Genomic DNA, 15,813 nt, shown 5'->3' on the forward strand with positions numbered 1-15,813 from the left:
GTACTACAGAGCTAGTAGTTATTGACTAGAAATTCTGTACTTTAGCTTTTAAGATTGCCCCGTGTACCCAACCTAAATTTTTGGCAGGTCCTGCCCGAGATTTGCTTCTGACTTTGGTAGTCCCTGCTCCTTCTCAGCAGTGGTGTCACGCACATCCAGAAGACACGTCAAAAGCCTTGCACAGGAGGGAAATGGAACTGAAGGAGGCTGGGCAGGTGGTCCCTAATGACACGGTATGCGTCTCTCATCTTCCTTTCCTATTCTTCCTTTACCAGAAAAGGATGGAGCAGCAAGACTAGAACAGCTCTATGCCATAAAGATCATCATCACTATGAACACCTAGATGTTCCTGAACCAAAATACAGAGAAGTCAGTCGGGGCAAATCTGGAACACAAAACTTGCCAGGACAGGGACAACTTGAAGGTTCTGCAGGGATGACTCCTCAATCCTAGCCCTAAACCAAAACTTCTACAGAAAGACTTCAAATGGAAAAAGAAAAAAAAGAAAAGACCCTAGAGTGAAAACATTTAGAATCATGTTATGAAGGTTATAGTTTGATTCCGATGAGGGAAGATAGACGTCTCTGGGATTGTCTTTCCTCCTTTCTGATGGAGCAGAGAGCCCTGAACCAGGGGCTATTCCTACCATATTAGGCTGCTGGCTCTGGGAGAGGAAGGAGGGGCTCATATCCTTAGGCTTTTTTCCCCCTTTTCTTAACATTTAAAGAATTTTCAGACACTAAGTTCAATTTCTTGAAACTTTAGATAGGTGACTCAGAATGCTGGCCATTTGTCAAAACGTCCACTTGTTCTGCAAGAGTAGTGGGTAATTCACAGGAAAGATTGCAACTCCATGTGATAAACTGGCTGCACTTGAGCTATGTTTACCAATGAATTAAAATTCTAGTGAGAAAATCAGTGAGATGCTGACCTCCATTCAGTTTATCACTAAACAGAGGAAGGATTCTTTCAGTCTTCCAAAAACACTCCTCAGAATTTCATGTTCTTAATACATTTGTATTTGTTTTCTGATCTAAAGGAAAGTTTGAAGCAAAAACTGGTCAGAGTGCTGGAGGAAAACCTTATTTTGTCAGAAAAAGTCCAGCAGTTGGAGGAAGGTGCTGCCACCTCAATTGTGAGTGGGCACCAGTCCCACACTTACGGTAAGTTCAGGAAAGCAACATGTGGTGTGTCCCAAGACAACTGTTTGTTTACACATGACCCATTTAATAAGCTTCATCTTCTAGAGCTCACATGGCTTCCTAAATGGAAACAGTCATCTTGCCTCAGAGAGTATGTAGGTGGCTTGAGTTACCAGATGAAGCTCTTTGTCAGTGTAAAGCAAGTACAAATGTTAGTTATTATTGTCATTATTATTTTTTTTTTAAAGATTTTATTTTTTTCCTTTTTCTCCCCAAAGCCCATTCTTCGTTGTGGGTCCTTCTAGTTGTGGCATGTGGGACGCCGCCTCAGCGTGGTTTGATGAGCAGTGCCATGTCCGCGCCCAGGATTCGAACCAACGAAACACTGGGCTGCCTGCAGCAGAGCGCGCGGACTTAACCACTCGGCCACGGGGCCAGCCCCTTATTGTCATTATTTTTGAGAATGACACTTGATTTTTCTGATTATAGAAGAAGATTGTGTTCTTTATAGAAAGTTTGAAAAGTACGAAGAAAATATTACCCCATGACACAGCAATGACTACCATTAGTATTTTGGTATAGTTTCTTTCACCATAAGCCTAAACATATATTTTTAACTCAAAATTAAAATTCGTGTCTTGAGTTTTTGAAAAAAGTTTATATACAACAAAATGCATACATTTTAAGTTTGATAAGTTTTGACAAAAATATACACTCATTTAATTCCATCCCTAACAAAATACAGAACATTTCTTTACTCCAGAAAGTTCCCTCAGACCCTTGAGCAGTCAGTTTCCCCAACTCTTCACTCTAGGCCAATCTGATTTCTATATCTTAATGTTATTAATTTAATAGTACAGGCATTTCCTATGATATTACATAATTATACCATATTTATCTATCTAGTCCTCTATATAGTCGTTTTTAATGTTAGCTATTATAGATAAAGCTCCTATTATTTATCATATTATAAATAATTCTGCTTTTTTTTTTGAGGAAGATTAGCTCTGAGCTAACTACTGCTAATCCTCCTCTTTTTGCTGAGGAAGATTGGCCCTGAGCTAACATCCATGCCCATCTTCCTCTGCTTTATATGTGGGATGCCTACCACAGCATGGCATGCCAAGCGGTGCCATGTCTGCACCCAGGATCTGAACCAGTGAACCCTGGGTCGCCGAGAACGGAACGTGCAAACTTAACCACTGTGCCACCGGGCCGGCCCCAATAATTCTAAAGAATTTCCAAACATTAAAAAAACCTGAAATGGGGGCTGGCCCCGTGGCCGAGTGGTTAAGTTCGCGCGCTCCGCTGCAGGCGGCCCAGTGTTTCGTTGGTTCGAATCCTGGGCGCGGACATGGCACTGCTCATCAGACCACGCTGAGGCAGCGTCCCACATGCCACAGCTAGAAGAACCCACAACGAAGAATACACAGCTATGTACCGGGGGGGCTTTGGGGAGAAAAAGGAAAAAATAAAATCTTAAAAAAAAAAAAAAAAAAAACCTGAAATGGAAAAAAAGACCCTAGAGTGAAAATCCTTCTCTGGGATTGTCTTTCTTCCCTTCTCATGGAGCCGAGAGTCCTAATATTTATACTATGATAAATAATGTGGCTGTTAATATCTATGTACATAAATCTTTGTGTACATTTCAGACTATTTTCCTAGGAGACATTCCTAGAAGTAGAATTAGTGGGTCAAAAGATGTGGTCTTTTTTTTTTTTTTTTTGAGGAAGATTATATCCCTGAGCTAACTACTACCAGTCTTCTTCTTTTTACTGAGGAAGCCTGGCCCTGAGCTAACACCCATGCCCATCTTCCTCTACTTTATATGTGGGATGCCTACCACAGTATGGCGTGCCAAGCAGTGCTGTGTCCACACCCAGGATCCAAACTGGTGAACCCCGGGCCGCTAAGAAGCAGAACGTGTGAACTTAACCTCTGCGCTACCGGGCCAGCCCCAGATGTGGTCATTTTTGAGTCTTTTGTTACACATTGCCAAATCACTCCTAAGAAAGGTTGTTTCAGTTTACACTCACATCATCAATGAGTATATTTGAATGCCCTTTTCACTCCACCCTTGTCCACACTTGGTATTTTTTTACTTTTTGCCATTGTGATAAGTGAAAAATAATATCCCATTGAAGTCTTGATTCATACTGCTTTATTATTGGCATAATTTAGGATAGTATTTTAGATAAAGTCTACCCTTGACTTTAAACCTCTAGCTTACCACCCCTAAGCAAACGTTATGGATGTTTGGATTTATACGAGAAGGTTGATTTGAAGTCAACACTGAATTTCCAGAGTTGAATCTCATCACTATCTGATTCTTACAACAGATAATGCCTGAATAATCAAGGCATCTCTGCTTACCTATTCTGAAAATAAGTAGGTGTTTGTTCATTAGATACCTACTTTCAATCAACTTACCAGTGATAAATACCGCTGTTGCAGCCCTATTTTCCACCTTCTAGAACCTTGCTACTCAAAGTGTGATGCACAGATCAGCAACATTAGCGTCACCTGGGAGCTTGTTAGACATGTACAATATTGGGCCTCACCTCAGACCTACTGAATCTGAATCCTTTTTTTAACAAGATCTCCAGATGATTCGTAAGCATACTAAAGTTGAAGAAGTCCTGTTCTAGAAGACTTACTTCCTTAGCACCAAAGTTTCTGTGTCTTTACCTGCCTCGTTATTGCAGGCAGTGGTAACGTATTTGGGGAAGTAGGTATGAGTATCTTGGCTACAAATTCAGTTTCTGCAAGCACTCATTGAGCTATTACTATGTGCCAGACACAGTTGCAGATGTTTTCAGTACTTCATAGAGAGTGAAGGACATACATTCACAAACTAAAATGGAGATACGAAGAGACCTAACCTTTGTTGACTGCCCGTGCTAAGTGAGGACGGGTGTCTTAATGAATCCTTCTAACAGTGCTATGGGGCAGGGTTATTAGGTCTAGTGAAACAGAAAAATGAGCTAATGTGCAAATATTAAGTGGTTGAATTTTAATTCAGATCTCCCTGTTGCTAAACCCCGTATTCTTGCCACCATATCTGCTATCTCTAAGGGAGGGAATGGTGATTGGAGTGTGGTGGTGGGCGCACTGGGGCCCCCAATTCTTCAAGATGTCTGCCTGACTACCTAAGCTGCTCAAACACCAGCCAGTGGGAATCCTGCACAACTCTGACTACTCTACCTTTTTTAGATGATCTTCTACGCAAAAACCAACAGCTGAACATGCAGGTGACTTGCCTGCACCAGGAGCTTGCCCAGCTGAAAAAGCTGGAGGAGACAGTGGCCCTTCTCCATGAAAGTCAGAGGTAGGAGTGGGTCTATCCAGCTGGCTTCTGGAAGCAGATGTTTACTTTCCTTTATCACCTTTGTTTTAGTTGGCAAGTTAATATCTATATACTTTTCTTTTCTTTTGCGGGGAAGATTGGCCCTGAACTAACATCTGTTGCTAATCTTTTTCGTTTTGCTTGAGGAAGATGGTCGCTGAGCTAGCATCTATGCCAGTCTTCCTCTACTTTGTATATGGGACGCCAAGACAGTATGGCTTGATGAGCAGTGTGTAAGTCCGCACCCAGGATCTGAACCTGCAAACCCTGGGCCACCAAAACGGAGCATGCGAACTTAACCACTATGCCACCAGGCTGGCCCCTATATACTTTTCAAATTAATTCCATTCTGTGTGTAAACCTCCCATATCTAGGACAGTTAGCTCAGGGATCAAAGTACTGCTTTCCAGGACAAATGGGACTAGATGTCTTTGCTGGCATTCGTGGGTTGCAATACCTCAATAATAAGTAGTTTCTCACTGAGTCCAACAGGACGCTTGTTTGAGTCAGCTAGCTTTCCCTGGTCACTATGTGCCCCTAAAATCAGCCATGTGGCTTTTCTGGAAAATGCCTGCCTGCTACTGGTCACAGAAGAGACGTTGAGCACTTAGAGTGATAAGGAAAGAATTCAATGTTCGTGTCCCCTTCAGAGGAGCCCAATAGCATCCGCCTCTTCAAAGAATAGTACCCTCAGGATGCAGGCTAGACAATTCAGAAGGGGCCTCGAGACTATTGGTTCATTTAGAGAAGCCCTTGACACTGATTTGTCAAACACCTTTGCTAGGTCTTGCAGTGAAGTTTAAATACAAGAACCCCATCCCCAAACCTTCAGCCCCCAACTTCACTTCCTGATTTTCCTTATAATAGCTTCATATTCAGCGGATTAGACTCAGACCCATTCTGGATGGCTTTTTCTAAATTTTTCATTTTAATTATTTCAAACCTATACAAAAGTAGAGCAAGTAGCATAAAGTCAGGGTTCTCGAACTCGGGTGTGCATCAGAATCACCTGAAAAACTTGTTGAAATGCAGATTGCTGGGCCCCACCCCGAGAGTTTCTGATTCAGCGGATCTGGGTTGGGAACTGAGAATCTGCATTTCTAGTAAGTTTCCAGATGCTGCTGTTGCTGCTAGTCCGGGAACCACGCTTTGAGAACATTAGGGTATATCTCTTTAGAGACGTACAGTCAAATCACTATATTTTAAAGTAACTTGAAATAATTCTCTTGTGTGTTGTTAAACCATCAATTCAGGTTCAATTTGTTTCATTTTGCTTTTGATACATAGGGAAATTTTTTATTATATTTATTTAATCTTGTTTTATAATTATGTAAAACATTTACATGGTCTCAAAGTCAAATCTACAAAATAAGATAAATTCAGACAAATCTAGCTTCCTTACCTGTCTCCTATATCCTTTCCTTCCCTCCCACTAGCCTTCCACTGTAGGTGTGGGTGTGTATTTGTATTCTCCTTCTATTATATAAAAAGAGGCATAATGTTGCTTTAACATTGTATCTTAGAAATCAGTTCACAGTGGTGTATGGAGTTAGTTCTCATTCCTTTTTATAACTGTGTAGGACTCCACTGTGTGTTTGTTTAGCTAGTCCTCTATTGAGGAACATTTACGTTGACTGTATTTTGCCATTACAGAGAGAGTTGCAGTGAATAGCATTGTGCATGCATCATTTTTTTTTTCTTGGCCAGTCTCTGATGGCTTTCAACGTTACATGGTAATACAGAGTCCAAGAACACAGTCCTAACTAGCACCACTAGTTAACTGCAGAGGCAGGATAGTTTAGAAGAAGTAGAAGTTAAGATTTGGGGATAAAAATTGAAGGCCTGGTCAGGTGTCAATCTCCCAGTGCTTCTACTCACCTCCTCATGAAAGTGCTTTGGAAAGAACAGAACAATCACCATACGAAATGTGAACTATGTTATTGCTACATTCAGTCTGGAACATAATCAAACAGAACTGTAATGAAGAAAGAAACTGTCTGCCTGCTTTTAAAATAACCCACTCATAAATCGGACAGTTCGTTCTATTTAAAGATGTTACTTCACTTTACATTTGTCTTTAGCAAACATTTCAGGTCTTAATGGCATCTACTTTGCTTTTATGATTCATGACTGCCTTTTCCCCCTCTGCCTTAGATCCCTGGTGGTAACTAATGAGTATCTGCTGCAGCAGCTGAATAAAGAGCAAAAAGGTTATTCTGGGAAAGCACTCCTGCCTCCTGAGAAGAGTCATCACTTGGGAAGATCGTCACCCTTTGGGAAAAGCACGCTGTCTTCCTCCTCACCAGTGGCACATGACACGGGTCAGTATCTAATACAGAGCGTCTCAGATTCTGTCCCAGAGCCTAGTTTATGGAGCTAGTACTGAACACCTTCTCTATAGCTTCCCTCTTGGCCCCAGGGGCCTCTCAGTGTCATTTCCACCAATATGGTGGTATTTACTCACAAGATTAAGAAAAAAAATCTTATTCTGATTACAGTGTATTGGTCCTTCTTTTTATTTCTATCTCCTCCCATCAAGTCATTCTTTTCTTCTGCCCACAGATATAGTTGGCACTTAGTCCTAGGCATCATGTCACATAGAAACATTTGGCTGAAAATGTCAAAAAGGAAAAAACACTAGACATTTTTCCCAAGTATCACTTGAAATTCTGTGGTAGGAGGTTTAAAAAGAACATCCATGGCTGGGTGTGTTTTGTGTTAGAATTTCAGTGAATCCATATAGATTGGTTCATCAAACATGTTTTGAGTTTCTTCCCACCATAGTGAAAAGGTGACAAGGTCTGATGTCTGCCCTGGAGCAGCCAACAATTTAGTCAGGGAGAAAAGCACAAACTTGTGTGATGGAGCTCAAACTTGGCATTGGTACTAAACATATCTAAATAAAAGCCTAAAGATACCCTGGAAAGAGAGAGAAAGCAGTTGATTCCTACTCTGGGGAATTGGAGAAGGCATCAGTGAGGACTCATTTGAGTGGAAATATGTAGAATGAGTACAATGGTAGCAGGTAGAGGGGATGCAGAGCCTCCTAGGCCAAGAGTGCAGAATAGAAGAGTCTGGAGCCCCCGAAGGATCACAGGGCAGGGAAGATGTGAGTGATGGTGCCGTGACAGTAGATAATCCTAGCTTGGAAGGTGTGGTGCAGAAAAATGCCCCCTAAAGAAATGATCTTTCAGGGCCAGCCCTGTGGCCAAGTAGTTAAGTTCGTGCTCTCTGCTTCGGTGGCCTGGGGTTTCGCTGGTTCGGATCCTGGGCACACACATGGCACCGCTCATCAAGCCATGCTGAGGTGCCATCCCACATGCCACAACTAGAAGGACCCACAACTAAAAATATACAACTATGTACCAGGGGCTTTGGGGAGAAAAAGGAAAAAATAAAATCTTAAAAAAAAAAAAGAAATGATCTTTCAACTGAGACCTGAAGAATGAATAGGAGGTAACTAGGCAAAGGATACAGCCAAGGACAGAGGCAATGGGGAGAGCTGCAGAGAGAAACAGCATGTGCAAAGGCCATGAAATGGGAGGGAACATGGTCAGTTCAGGGAACTGAGGGGCTGAGAGGAGATAAGCAGGAGCTAGATTGCACAGCTCCTTGAAGATTTTAGATTGGGAAGGCAGAGGAGTGGAACATTTGTGTTTGAGAAGCTTTCTCTGTAAGAAGAATGGATTGACAGCCTTGTAGAGTGGGGACAACCAGAGAGGAGCTGAAGAGATGAGAGAGAAGGCTGGTGCAGGCCAGACCAGAGATGCAGCTTCTGAATGTTAGCTTTGGGCTCAGCATCCACTTTACACATAAGTACCCTGTATTTCAGACATGAAGCACAATCTTTCTTTAATCCTGATTGATTGGGCATTTAAAAATCAATGGGAAAAGATAATGAAAGTGGCTTTAGGTATGTCTCTGCTTCAGAGTCCCCCAGGTAGCTAATGTTACCAGAGAGTGTGTAGAGGGGAAAGGACTGACGACTTAATGCTATGTTGTACTTCTCTTTATCTTCAGGGTCATGTCAGAGAGAGAGGCAGGCAGAAAGATTAGACACTTCTTTGCTCCCCTGACCCAGGTGCTGTGCAGGGAAGGAGAGCTATTGCCATAATAATGAGACATGAAGATCACAACCAAGATCACACATTTCCAAGCTATAAATAAAATCCACAGACTTCTGGATTTTACGTGGGTTCCCAAAAGGAGGATGTACAGAGGAGCCATAAGTTTCTTTGAGCTGCATGGCTCTGAGGGAGCTAGAGTGAGCTCTTGCTCTGTGGAAATGTTGGTAAAAACAGTCCCCCCACCCCTACTTTCCTGGGCCTGTCTTGGCCCCATGGAGCCTTTAAGGCTCAGTGAGCCTAGGCCTCCAAAGAGCCTAAGCCTTGCACAGGAAGGGTAGCCTCAGCCAGTAGCCTTGCAGCCCTGAGTTGTCATATTTCAGAGTCCCAGCCCAGTGCACAGGCCAACTTATTGAATAGACCATTGGGGGAGAAATAATGCACTTCTTTCTACAACTCCAGCCCTCCCCTCCTTCCCCTATGAACATCTGATAATGCTGGTCCCTGAACCTATTCAGGGTACCTCTAAGGAGAAGCAAAGTGCCTGACCCAGACTGAGTCACCTTCTACCTGATTTTCTATTGTCACTGTCCCAGGCAAGGCACCTCTCTAGGGGTTGCTGGCCACTCCTGGGGAAGTCGACTCTGTGATTTTCCCTGTGTGGCCCTTGGTCCAGAGGGCAGGGGTAGGGATTGGTGACGTTAGGGAAGGGCCAAAGAGTTGTTGCCCTATGCAGCTAAGTGGGCTCAACACGGAGGTAGAAGGCCCCTGAAGCAAGTGGAAAACAAGTGGAGAGGAATTCCTTACCTGAGGCCTGACACTCCCACTTCCTGAGAGAAGGAAAGAAGCAGGGCTGGGATGGAGACTGGGCCCTCAGGGAAGTTCTGTGCCCAAAAGGAGGGCGGGGCCACTCTGACAGGTTTGGCCTTCCTGCCAGCTATACAGAGAGGGTTTAATGACTCTATCCCTCCTAACCTCTTTTCCTTGCCCACCTGGTTTTCTACCATGAGGAGGCTACGGAGGGTAGAGCAGTGATAACTGAAGGCCTAAACTGGCATTGTTTGGTCAGCTGCTGCCATGTACCACATTCTGCTAGACCCATCAGTCTTTAAGGGTCTTCCTGGCTCTGCACAGGCCTTGATTTCCCTCAGGCTCCATAACCACTTTCAGGAAGAAGAGGGGGCTTTATCTTATGAGGTGGAGTTTTGGGGCTCACCCAGTTCTCTCTCCGGGTTCCTCTAAGACATGTGGCTAGTCACAGGGGGCTGAGCCACTGCTCCCCTACACATTGGATGGTACTCTCACTTGCAGCTTAATGGCTTAATATCCTGGACCAATTTGCAATACATTTAAATTTTTTTCACTCTGAGGATATTTTAAGTAAGTGAAAGCCAGAAGGATTTGAGTTTCACTCCTATTATGCTCATTTAAGTAAGCTTGCAATTTAAACAAATTCCTCAAGGTTGGAGGAATCGTTCCTCTTACTGATTGCTGGTAGGAGAGGTAGAGCTCTCTGAAATTCTTCCCTGGGCAGTGCAAGGTGATATAGTCAGCAGAGTCAGGAGGAGCCCACAGCTGTCAGCTGTTAGGCAAGGCTCTGCTGTGGCCAATGCTGATCTCTACCCTCTTATTCCCACCTCACCTCCTCAGCATCCCTGTCCCGAGCCACACTATTCCTCTATACCTCCACTCCAAGTGAATTTGGGCTTAAAGGACTCTGGGGCCACCTGGGGCAGGAACATTCCAGAAGAGCCTGTGGGATGAGGAAATAAACAGTTGTGCTGCCTTACCTTGTTATCTGGGGGCAGGAAAGAAGATATTTATAAGCATGTGCCTTTTAAGCCTTTTCTAGCACCCGTGGTAGCTGCCCTCTCCTAAGCAGGCCTTAAATCCCATCCAGCCTGCTTGTCAGTAGGAAAGGAGGAGAGTTGGTCCCAAAGCCTTGGGCTTGGGAATAGCTCTAGCCTAATACCCAGAGCCTCAGAGAGGAGAAAAGGTTGATCCAGAAACTCCCAGGAGTTCCCAGGACCAGAGAAGCCCATACCTTCCTCCCAACCCATGATATTGAACAGATGGAAGGGAATCAGCAAGAAGAGGCCCCTTCACTGTTGGACGCCCTGTTCACCTGCCAAAGGCTAGTGTTGGGTGCCAGGCTCTATCACTGGCCATCCAGCCCCAGTTTTGGAAATCGTGTTGGGGCTTGCTGTGTTAGAAAGAGCCTGGCCTGGGAGGCAAGAGCATGGTTCTGGCCTCTATTCTGAAGAAACCCCTTCACTCTTTGGGCCTCAGTTTCCTCAGCTATAAAATGAGGGAGTTGTACTATGTATTCTCTGAGGTTCTTCCTGGTCCTGCGTTTTCTGATATTCTGAGCTGGAGCCTCAGATGACTCGCCTTGGTAGCCCCCTGGAGCTGGGGCCTGTCAGTAGTCTTAGAGCCGAGGCCTGGCACTGGGTCCCTGCCAATGCTTGGCCCAAGCCAAGTCTGCTGTCTTATCCCTCCTCCTGCTGTAAAAGTGGAGAGGCCAAGACTGACATCCGAACTGCAGGAAGGCAAGCTGTGCTGTTAGGACTCTGGGTCAGGGCTGAGGTAACAGGCTTTGGATTTCCCTCAGGAGCATCTTCAGGCATCCTGGCTCTGTGTTGATGGAAGGGGCCTGATGTGTGTCTTTTTCTGGGCAAGGCTTCCAGTGGAAGGATCAGCAGAGTGTGACACGCAGGGGGGTGACGACTCTGAGGGGTCAGTGGGGTGTGAATGTCATTACCCCTGTCATCATATACATGACCAGGCTATACTGGTAAAAAAAGCTATCTTTATTGAGGTCTAGGTAAGAATTAGGCACTTGGCCAGAGCAGCAGCTTAAATATGAGGCAAGCAGGCAGGGGTTAGCCACGCCCAGGGCTAGGTTCAGGCGGTGAGGCTATAGGCACAGACTCTCCCCAGACGGACAAAAGGACAGAAGTCAGGGAGGAAAGAGGAAGGGGAAGGGGATGCAGAGCAGTCTGGGTCAGAGGCCTGGTGGGCTGGCCCTGTGGGGCTGTGCAGGAAGCGCTGGGTGGCAGGTCCAGCAGGAAGGGGACCGGGCTCTCTTGCTCCACATGTCCCTTAGGCCCAGGCCTGAGCCTCTGGCGGGGGCAGCCGCGCTGGGGGGCCTTCCCAGGCCTCACTTCTTCACCTTGGCATCATAGGTGCCTGCATTCTTGTAGGCACTCACATAGCCACTGTCATCCAGGATGTCCTGCCGCCCAGCAATGCCCTTGCCCTTGCCGCTCTCATCAAAGCGCTCCTTGTGGGAGCCTGTGTACTTGCTGGTGTCGGTCAGCCGTTCCACAGCACCCCCTGTTTTTGCTTTCTGTTTGGACAGAGTTCCCCCAGGGGCACCGGGTTAGAGAGCCCAGCCCTTCCACCCCCGACCAAAATTCCCCACGTTCCCCTCAGTAGCCTCCCAAGACCAGCAAGGCACTTACAGTGACGCCCACATTGGCTGGTTCCTTGCCTGCCACCAGCTGGCAGATGGCATCGAAAGCCTCCTCCTTGCTCTTCCCCTTGAATCGCTTGGTTGCCAGCTCTTCTAGGGCCTTCTTGAACTCCTCATAGTTAATGACCCGAGCCGACTTCCCCCTGCCAGATATGTGAGCACCATGAGTTTTCTCCCTTCTCCATATCCCCCTGGTTCCAGCCCCCCAATTCCCCACCTTCTGGGAACATGAGAAGCAGAGACTGCCTGGGGCTCACTTGACTTTGGAGAAGACGATGTCGACATCAGTCCCTGTCACGGCCTTTCCATCAGCCACCTTGCAGTCCTTGCACAGCTTGGCCCAGTTCTTGCCATTCATCTCTTGCCCACTGGCCTTGGGGTCACCGTGGATGGCAAACTTGCGGAAGCTTTCCTCCAGTCCAGCCACATCTGTGCTCGCTGCCATGCCACCCTGTAGGGACCCACCTCGGTCATCTCTCAGTCAAGCTGCCCCTCCCATCCCCAAGGCACCAGACATCACTGCCTCTACCTCAAAACCTGCAAGGTCTGAGTTGTGGGCACTTCTGCCACATATCCTCAGAGTTGGAGACGGAGCCTGGGGAGAGGAGCCAACACTCAGTGTCTCCCTGGGTGCCAGAAGCCTGGGGAAGAGCCCCAAGAGGAAAGGTCCTGTCACTTCATGCCAGCCTTGGCTCTGAGTGGAGTTCAGAAGATGAAATCATGATGCCCACACCAGGCTGGGAACAGAGTGGCACTGTCCAGAAAGACTGTGAGGGCAGCAGCTGGGGCCATGGCTTTGTCTGACCCTGGCACAAGGCCTGCTTGGGTGGAAGTGAGGGTGGCAGAGTAGGTCAGGGTCATGAGGACCCAGCCAGATCCAGCCTAGGCTGAGAAGGAAGCCAGAGCACAGGCAGGGGTGTATGCCCTAGGCAGGGGTGCAGCTGGCCCAGCAGGGACCTTGTTACTATTTGCTGTTAAACAAAAACATGAGGGGAGCGGGAACTTGAGGCTGGCCTCGCCACAGTTTGTGAAGCTTGGAGACAGTTGCTAAGGGAGGGTGGTGCTGCTTGGAGATGTTGCTAAGGGCAGGATGGTGTCAGGGCGGCTCAGGGAGAAGCTCCCAGTGTTGCTTGGCTGGGCTGGGCTGGGGAACAGGGGCCCAGGGGTGGGGCACACCAGCACTCCCAGTGCCTAGGGCACAACCATGGCTTTCTGGCCCCTTGCCAACCATTGGGGCTGTAACCTCCCAGTCTATGAAGTTTAGGAGGAACAGGAGATTAGGGGGCTAGCCTGGGTGGGGGTTGTAGAATTATGAGCCCCCAGAGGCATGTTGGTGAGGGCAGTGCTCAGGGACTGTGGCCTTGCTCTGTAATCCTCACACCTACGCCCTGCACTGAAGCACACTTCCCCAGTGTCTGCACCTTCAGCCCTCCATGGAGGACCCCGGCCACACCCTGAGCACTGCCATGCCAGTCCACACTCCCACAGCTGTATGCGCTCAGCCCTGGCCCTCCACACCCTTATTCCTCCTGACCACACCCTTAACCTGGTACTCAGACCTCCCTGACCACACCCACAGCCCTGCAGTGAAGTGCCCCCCCACCCACAGCCCCCACTGCAATCCTCTGACCACACCTGCAGCTCTGGGACTGAGGGCCAAGACCATTCCCTCAGCATGCACCCCACACTCATATACTAACAGCCCTGTACTGAGGCCCCCCAATAATTCCGTCAGCTCTGCACTATAGGATACCCCCCACACCCCAAAGCCCCCACTGCAGTCCCCTGACCACACTCGAAGCCCTGCACTGAAACTCCCTCCATGTAATACAGCCTTGTACTGAGGCCTCCCTGACCACACCCTCAGGGCTGCACTGCAGCCACTTCTATCCACACACTCACAGCCCCGACCAGAGCCTCACAACTCTCCCCCTCTCCACACACCTGCAGCCCCTGACCACAGCCCCACACACCCCCTGTGTCCACACACCCACAGCCTTCTGGCTATACTCTCAGCCCTGCACTGAAGCCCCCAAGTGTCCACACACACAGACTTGCATTTCCAGACTCCCAGGTACCATGCTGAGCACACCCACCTCCTCCATTGCAGCCTCCTGACCACACCCTCAGTCATGTCCTCAGAATCATCTTCTATCTCCGCCTTATATGCTAGCGCCTCCAGTGACCACAGCCTAAGCCCCTGCCCGACTACCCCCCTTCCACTACTGCTGGCCTTAACACTGAAAACTCTCCCCCAGTGACCACACTCACCCATCCCTAAGTTGCAGTTTCTGAGACTGGGAGCACCCACAGCTCCTACACTGTAGCGACTCTGTGGGCCCACAATCCCAGACCACCTTGTACTCTGCTTCCCCTTCCCTACACTGCAACCTCCCACCAGGGACCAGGAGACCCAGCCCTTGGTTCATCAAGGGTAAAGTCCAGGTGTACTTGCATGCCACAGGATGCATGTCCCAGGGGACTGGCAGGATCCTGCATCCAGTGCTCACTCCTGTCTGTGGGAAGATGGATTTTTGATAATCTGGGGGCTGATCAAGTGGCACCAGGTCGCAGGCCATGGATGGAGCGGCCAGGCCCGTGAACTGGGGCCACCCGCTCGCTCCCGCTGGGACAGCTGGAGTCATCAATCAGCCGGACAAGGAGGTGGGGGTGGGGGTGGAACGCTTGGGCCCAGGGCAGGGCCGCTCAGCTGGCGTCCTCAGCTCGGTACCATCCGAGGTTGGGACCCCTTCCAGGCTGCTCCCACCCCACCCGCTTCCTTATTGTGCAGGATACTGATTAGGGTGGTCGGCGCCGGGGTCTCCTACCGGCTTCTACTTCGTGGCTGCTCCTGCAATGCGCGTTCGACGGACAGGACGAAAAGAATGGACCGACGGACGCTGGAGACCAGGCGGCTCCGCAGCTCTGCTCCCTGCCGGCTCTGGGGCGGGACTGCAGCCCGGGCGGTTCCACCGTATTATCCCCTGTTTCTCGGTCTCCATAGAGACGGCCAGTCCCACCCCCGGGGCTGTCTCGGCGGGAGAGTGACCAAGGTCACGCTGGCTCCACCCACCGGACCCCACCCTCTCCACGCTCCGCGGGGGCGGAGCTGCTGTGATAAACTCATCGCGCTGCTCTCAGGGCTGCTCTGCGGCCTTCGCGGCTGAGACCAGCTCTCTGCAGTTCTGGACGTCCTTGGATGGACCCCCTAACGAGAAAAGAGCCCCCTATCCTAGGCACCGCCCAAAGTCCAAAGCAGACCCCCACCTCCAGGGGATCCAGCTTCCCAGAGCCGCAACCGAAGGCTTTTGGGGAGCTGGCGGGGAGGGGGGGCGGGGACAGAGAGGAGCAGGAAAATCCCTTCCCTTAGTGACAGTAGGGTCTAGAGCTGGCTCAAGATCACAGGTCTCCAATGAACGTGTGGCATCCCCAGGTCACAACTCTGGAGCACTGGGGGAGAGAAGGTACAATGAGCAAATCACGAGTGCCTAACCCCAGAAGCCTGGTACACCCACGGCGATCCTGCCGCCAGGGAAAAGCTCCTGGACCTCCCGGGTCTGCGTCCTCCTCTATTCCCACTCCATCCCGGTGTTGCCCTCGCAGTCTGTGCTCTCGCTGCTGCCTCCCGGGAGCCCAAAGTGTGTTTCCCCTTATGTCTCCAAGCTCAAACTCTGTCTTCAAGTGCTCCTCCAGGCAGCCTTCCAGGACCTTTCCTAACCAGGAGCCCCGTACCTGAGCACCTCGGGTCCTCGTGTACCTCCATATGACAATCTGCGTGGCCACCCA

At 48.6% G+C, this 15,813-nt stretch overlaps 2 protein-coding genes across 12 annotated transcripts in view; one reads left to right on the forward strand and one right to left on the reverse strand.

The window, feature by feature from the left end:
- The window catches only part of LRRC36 (leucine rich repeat containing 36), a 66,794-nt gene extending 51,031 nt beyond the window's left edge, over window positions 1-15,763 (forward strand). For 3 of the 5 annotated variants that reach the window (XM_023638654.2, XM_070262994.1, XM_070262995.1), the window contains 5 exons: window positions 88-233; window positions 1,040-1,163; window positions 4,356-4,470; window positions 6,643-6,809; window positions 14,819-15,763. In XM_023638654.2, coding sequence (XP_023494422.1) covers window positions 88-233; window positions 1,040-1,163; window positions 4,356-4,470; window positions 6,643-6,809; window positions 14,819-14,826 — 560 coding nt within the window. In that variant the 3' untranslated portion in view covers window positions 14,827-15,763. Of the gene's footprint in view, window positions 1-87; window positions 234-1,039; window positions 1,164-4,355; window positions 4,471-6,642; window positions 6,981-14,818 lie in introns of those variants that run through there. The other 2 variants (XM_023638653.2, XM_023638656.2) reach the window with 1 other exon arrangement.
- Window positions 11,342-14,995, reverse strand: TPPP3 (tubulin polymerization promoting protein family member 3). 7 transcript variants are annotated; one of them, XM_070263029.1, is made up of 6 exons: window positions 14,856-14,995; window positions 14,483-14,543; window positions 12,557-12,622; window positions 12,285-12,478; window positions 12,017-12,170; window positions 11,342-11,901 (listed from the first exon to the last, which is right to left on the reverse strand). In XM_070263029.1, the coding sequence occupies exons 4-6, from the start codon at window positions 12,470-12,472 to the stop codon at window positions 11,713-11,715; spliced, it is 531 nt and encodes a 176-aa protein (XP_070119130.1). In that variant the 5' UTR covers window positions 12,473-12,478; window positions 12,557-12,622; window positions 14,483-14,543; window positions 14,856-14,995; the 3' UTR covers window positions 11,342-11,712. The 7 variants fall into 7 exon arrangements, with proteins under 7 accessions (XP_070119130.1, XP_070119126.1, XP_070119127.1 ...); XM_070263025.1 differs by having other exon boundaries at window positions 12,557-12,668; window positions 14,856-14,989; XM_070263026.1 differs by having other exon boundaries at window positions 14,479-14,543; window positions 14,856-14,989.
- Window positions 15,764-15,813: the final 50 nt, after the last annotated feature.

Source organism: Equus caballus, chromosome 3, assembly GCF_041296265.1.
Source record: "Equus caballus isolate H_3958 breed thoroughbred chromosome 3, TB-T2T, whole genome shotgun sequence".
Taxonomy (NCBI): Eukaryota; Metazoa; Chordata; class Mammalia; order Perissodactyla; family Equidae; genus Equus; species Equus caballus.

Coding starts and splice junctions, on each gene's coding strand:
- TPPP3 (XM_070263025.1), bottom strand. CDS start 14,526: ATGCAGGATCCTGCCAGTCCCCTGGGACATGCATCCTGTGGCAT. Junction 12,669..14,482: donor GGACATGCATCCTGTGGCAT/GCAAGTACACCT, acceptor GCTCTTCCCCAG/GCTTCTGGCACCCAGGGAGA. Junction 12,479..12,556: donor CAGACCTTGCAGGTTTTGAG/GTAGAGGCAGTG, acceptor GGGTCCCTACAG/GGTGGCATGGCAGCGAGCAC.